Source organism: Photinus pyralis, unplaced genomic scaffold (assembly GCF_008802855.1).
Source record: "Photinus pyralis isolate 1611_PpyrPB1 unplaced genomic scaffold, Ppyr1.3 Ppyr1.4_LG5, whole genome shotgun sequence".
NCBI classification, from domain to species: domain Eukaryota; kingdom Metazoa; phylum Arthropoda; class Insecta; order Coleoptera; family Lampyridae; genus Photinus; species Photinus pyralis.
In genome coordinates, this window is record NW_022170596.1 from 22,777,667 (window position 1) to 22,783,666 (window position 6,000).

Sequence of the window (6,000 nt, forward strand, 5' to 3'; positions counted from 1 at the left end):
ACGGTAGAATCTAAGCTTGCGATTTCTGACGTCTCTAAATTAATTTCAGAAGTTTCACAATGATTTATGTGGCTTCTGCTATAAAATAAAGTTTCGTATTATACAAGACGATAAAGGGAAACTAATCATCTCGTTAAATGGCTAAAATATCCTTTTATCGTCTTGTATAATAAATAACTATTATATTTCCAGCCGAAGTGGTCAAATTCAAATTCGCAATCGGTGTTTGGAACAAACAATCTGATTGGAGTAGCTTTAACTAAAAATCGAGTCAATTTCATGAATGATACCAATAGTCGAGTCAAGGAAGGCTTCTACTCTTTAATCCCTAGATAAACAGCTGATGTTTCTTTTTGAACAATTGGCACCAAAAATTGACTGACACCTTTTGACACTTTGTGAATTACTGATTGTACTTTATAGATCATATTAAAGGGACCAGTGAATTGTTGCTTCCCATTATGTTTCGTTTGAACTGCAAGAACTGTTAACTTTTATATCTCTCAATTAAGACTTGCCAGTCCATAAAAAGGTCACATTAAACAGAATTTTTACGAACATGACTGGACTATCAACATCATCTACACTACAGCGAAATATACGATTCCGTTCAGTATAACGACCACATTCTCGCAAATATATATATATTATGCCCTAAAATTTTTTACGACCTGTCATTATTACCTATCCAGTTTTACGTTTAGTACGTGCATTAACGGAACGCATACTTGTAATCTGCATATGGCTAAATAACAGTACATTTTTATTTATATCTCGATACTGGAAGGAATTTCATATAGAAATAACAGTTTTAATTATTGCCCACAAGAGCATCGCTTAGTACGTATTACTGTTTTTTAAAGTTACACAACAATGAAGAGATCATCTTAGATAATTTCATTTAATACTTCTATTGTATTTAAATTCATTAATACGTTACGAAACTCATTTGTCTTGGAAAAAAACGAGGTTTATGACAACTCAATTATACATCTTCCTAATTTTTATTGATGTGCTTCAAGCCGCGTAATTATCTCGTTTTTTATTTCACACCTTTCAAGATTTTATTATGCATAGGTACGTTCTAAGAAAATTACGTTGTAATTATTATTATTTAATAGTCCATGAGCAAGTTTGCACTAATAAATTACGTAATCACCTGTTTTTACTTTTACAAAATTAGTTGATGTCGATTTCAAAACTAGATGCAGAAGATAGTGGTATATACTCGGGTATATTATAGCAAACATATACAGACTTCTGTAACAATGGTATTGCAAAATTAAAACTAACTATCATTTTATTGGCAAGGGAGATAAACAAAACAAAACGAGAAACAATTGCACGTGCATGTATAGCTTTTCCAACAAGTTACAAAATAAATTTTAGTACTTAATTTATGGCTCCTTACATTTATTGAGCGGCTCTATCGTCCAGGATGAACGACCAAGGATGTAGAAGAATAACTAGCAGTAGCGAACGAGGGGTCAAATGACCCGTACATGGGGAGGGGTTTTTATTTCCTATGCCACCGTTTAATTTTTTGAAAATCAATCGATTAGTTACCGAGAAACCACGATGTAAAGTTTCAAAGCAAAAAATTAAGAGATGATTAAACTAACGAATGCACTACTTGAAATGGCTTCCACTACCCAGTAATGCAATATACCGGGTGATCAAAAAGTAGTGCGGACAGTTTGAATTTTCCGTAAAACTAAACATGTATAACGTTGGTAACATACCAAATGTCATTTATGTAAAAGCAGTGGTGGATCAATTTAATCACTAATACATAAATAAACTACCTTCCAAACATGTTTGCCAATTCCTTAAGTAAAAAACTTAAAGCGTCCAATTTAAACTGTCTGCAGTTCTTTTTGATCACCCGATAGACCCCAAACTCAGATCCTACATTTCTCAAGACTAGAAATTATGTTCCGTCATTGGGCGATATTTCTTTGTCGTAATTCTATACATTTTCGTTCGGACACCTTGTATATTGCAGCATACTACTACTACAACACCGTGATTGCACTTAATCACCGGTTGATAGGAAAAAGGCGTTCGATGTTAATCGGCGGTCGATAAGAAGGAGGCGGTCTATGGAAGATGCGAAAGGTTCCTTCCCCTTTCGAGTGATAAAGCGGTCGATGCTAGTCAGAGGCTGAAACGAAAAAGGCGTTAAATAATAATGGGTCGATAACAAAGACGCGATCTATGGAAGGTGCGAAAATTAGGTATCCATTCCCCTTTCGAGTGATAAGGTGGTCGATGGTAGTCACCGGCTGATACCAAAATAGCGTTCGAAGTTAATTGGCGAAAATACGAAAGAATGGGTCTATGGAAGATGCGAGAGGTGTCTCTGGTTTTCCCTCTCGGTGGTCGATACGGAAAAGGCGATCCTTGCCAGATGCAAAATGTAACTCTCTTTACAACGTTCTTCTTTGCTAAGGCGTTAAAGTTTGCGGTTCCAAAAGTGGTTTTATTAACGTGTATCCACATGTAACTTGGAAGTGTCGCTTATTTTGTCAAACTAAACTTAAAATTATATTGTATATTATACTTATTATGCTACTTTTATTACATTAACTGTTAATATACACGTGAAACTCTATATCAATCTATATCAATTTGGTAGACGAAGAAGTTACTATAACCTCTTAAAAAAATTAAATGTGACTTCTTAAGATTTTCCAGCTTCTCCAACTTTAGAATGACGAAACATAAGTAACATAACCTCAGATTTCTCCCGCAATTTTTTTTGTTGAAACCGCTGAATTAAGGTGCCCTCTCTGCACCCATTTTCATTATTTTAATTCACAAGCGTGTCGCAGTCATATTTCGGTATAATTAAAGACCATATATTTACAAATTTAAATTTGTTCGGTAAACAAAGTTACCATATTGATTTAATAATTTTAATAAATTGTGGTTGCAAATATTAATCTTTACTAACAAGGGTAAAAACTATTAAAAGTTCAAAGATAGGTACAACAATTTATGAAAGTCACATTCAGATTTGATTTTTTCAAATTTCTATTACAATTATTGACCTCGACATTAACAAGATACCAGTGGAAAAAGAATTAACTAAATTCTTTCTTATTATTAAACCCTTTAGTTACCTGAGCTTGCTGGAAGTAGAAGAAAAAAAGGTAAGTTCCAAAAGTATCACAACAAAGAAAAAAAAGAGAATCACACTTTACAAGAAGAATTTATGTATACATCGAACCACCCTTATTTGAAATCTTCCTCTACATAGCAAAAAACCGAAAAATTTTATAGAATTTTGAGAAGCGTGTGGATCTGAAGAATAAAAAATCCGAGAAATTCCAAGAAACCCAAGGTTTTGATAATTTGGAGGAACTTTGAACAGTTTAAATAATCTGACGAATACAATGGATTCAAAAGCTCAACTGAGAAATGTGATGAATTGGATATAGGAAAAAAGTGGAAAAATCTGAAACTGAATGTCGAGAACGGTCCAAAAGATTTCGAAAAATTTGAAGTTTGGTCAATTTGAACAAGTAGCAAATAAAAAGAATCCGAAAGAATGTAAAAACGGAAGAGCTCAAAGGGTCTGCAGAACTTGAAAATAGACAATCCACAGAATCTTCAGGATATGTCAGGTGTGAATCCAAGGTATTTGACCAAAATAAAAAAATCGGACGAAATTAAAAAAGTTGAAGTTAAAAGTGACACCACGCGAATTCGTATACAGAGTTCCAATTACATTTGGTGCAAACACTTACAGCAGAAGTTAGAAAGTTTCGAGGAGGGCATCTCTCAATTTATTTGTAAAAAGTAGCTTTTAATCTCACTTTGGCTGGCGAGCTGGCGCTTGTAGAAAGACCAGGAGTGCGCCATCCGCGAGTGTGGTGTACTAACCTGGATATTTTTCAGTTTTTTCTTACTACAGTTTTGGTCCGATTGTTTTCAAATTGGTGTCGTCGGAAAGATAACTCCTGTGTGGCGGAATTTTGTTTTTTTCTTAGGGAGGAAATTAACCATCTCGCGCGCGTCTTCGAGGGGTAGTCGACTTTTTCGTAGAGCTCTAATCGCGGTCTCTGTTTCTTGTGTCGCCAATAAAAGCTCGAGAAGAGCCCCAGATTACTATTTTAATGGGGGGGTGTTTAGCGAAATTTACCAAAATGCGAATGGCGCGTGAACGGGACGTCGGAGGCGGGTACTAACAAAGGGGATATAGAAGCCCCCGACGAGATCTTACTGATGGTAGAGTCAAAAGCGAGGTCAAAACTTCCAAACCAAATTGCGAGTGAACGGGACGTCGGAAGTGGGTACCGGCAAAGGGTTTTCGACAAGACCTTATTGATGGTGGAGCCAAAACTGGCTAATGAATACTGATCTGTCCCGCAAAAATGCGCTGAAGTCCCTTTGATCTCCCATGAGGACTTTGATAATTTTTTCTGTGCAAAACAGCAATAAATTATTATTGTTAAATATTGAATCACGAATTTTGCCATTTTTTGTATATGCACCATATGCATATTTTATGTTGTCGCACAGAAAATTGATTGCTATTTTCAAAGATTTTAAAAAATAAAGGCATTGCAATTGAAAACCCAGAGTTGTGTCCAATTCCGATTAAACCGAATGTGATACCGATAATTTCAATATGCAATCGGATAGATCGTATGTGTCATATCATTGAATAAAGAATCAGATTTATTATTCAATGGTAATATATAAAATTATATTTGACAAATTTCGCGTATCTCGCCAAGTAAAAGAGATATTGAGGTCACCCTCTTATCTCGAACACATTGTATATTGACAGAAAAAATTAGGAAAATTTTTAGATTTTCTAGGCATAGGAAGACTTTCTGGAGCAATCGCAAGGGTTACTTTTAAATGTTCTGTGTTTATTTTATAGTTGGAAAGGTGCTTATTTGATTACCTCTTTATTTTTGAAACGCGCAAGAAATGGAATTTAGACGCTGCGAGCTTTTATGCCGACATCGATTGATGCGAATGTGAAAGATCATTGAAACGATAAAGACCATCGCAGTCTTCCTGGACCTCTGAATATAGAATAGGTAATGAATATCAATGAATACAGAAATACACGGTCCTCTCCTTTTTATCATGACATAGTCAATATGCGTGAACTCAAAATACAGAAGACGCACACCATTTTTACAATAAACTTACTAATTAAATTGAAAACGCACGCACATAATAAAATTATAACAAAAACCTACGCACAGCAAATGTTGACGAAGACGAACAAAAACTTTCGACTACAAATTAACGTTTTAATTCGATCTATCGGTTCATTAATTCTGCTTATTGAAACATCTGTGCAACACTATGGAACGTATATCCGTTGACAGGAAGGACGTTCCCTAAAAATATTCCATGACAATGGTTTTGCTAGAAAAAGAAGGCCCATTAGTATCGATGGTCCCATTTCAAAAAAGTAGAGTAATTACTGTGCGTTTTATATTATAACTTTCTATGTCTACGGTAGAATAACAATAGTGTTTGCACAAATGCTAATGCGAGTTTGCGTAATTGTTTATTGTTACCATCAGCAGTAATAATCGCTATGTACAGATACACAGTTCGAATGACAAAATTACTTATTTACAATTCATTAGGGGAATTGTCCCAGTTTGTGGAAATTGTCCAGCAGAAAATATTTACAAAGTTCAAAAGTCCTCTTGAGTGTGTGTTTAGATGAGCGTCATTTAGCACGATTGATGATTTTTTGTGCAATTTTTGAGCGAGCATGAAAACGTACCTGTAACATCTTGAGCGCACACGATTCCAACACATAATAAAAAACGTAACATTTCACTTAAATTAATGTAACATTCACTCTATAATTAAGTACTTTAAGTAAATTAAAACGCGATTAGAATAATTATGCGAAAAGTGCTCGCGATGGCATCTGCAGTGCAACTCAGCCGGCGAACGTCAACTGGGATGTCACTTCTTGTGGTACCAAACTGGGTACTTCAACTCGCGAAGGATGGA

At 35.0% G+C, this 6,000-nt stretch overlaps 1 protein-coding gene across 1 annotated transcript in view; it reads right to left on the reverse strand.

The window, feature by feature from the left end:
- Positions 1 to 6,000, reverse strand: part of LOC116170506 — a 20,514-nt gene extending 14,514 nt beyond the window's left edge. Inside the window, exon 1 of the mRNA XM_031486955.1 lies at positions 5,765 to 6,000. Coding sequence (XP_031342815.1) covers positions 5,765 to 5,816 — 52 coding nt within the window. The 5' untranslated portion in view covers positions 5,817 to 6,000. The remainder of the gene's footprint in view (positions 1 to 5,764) is intronic.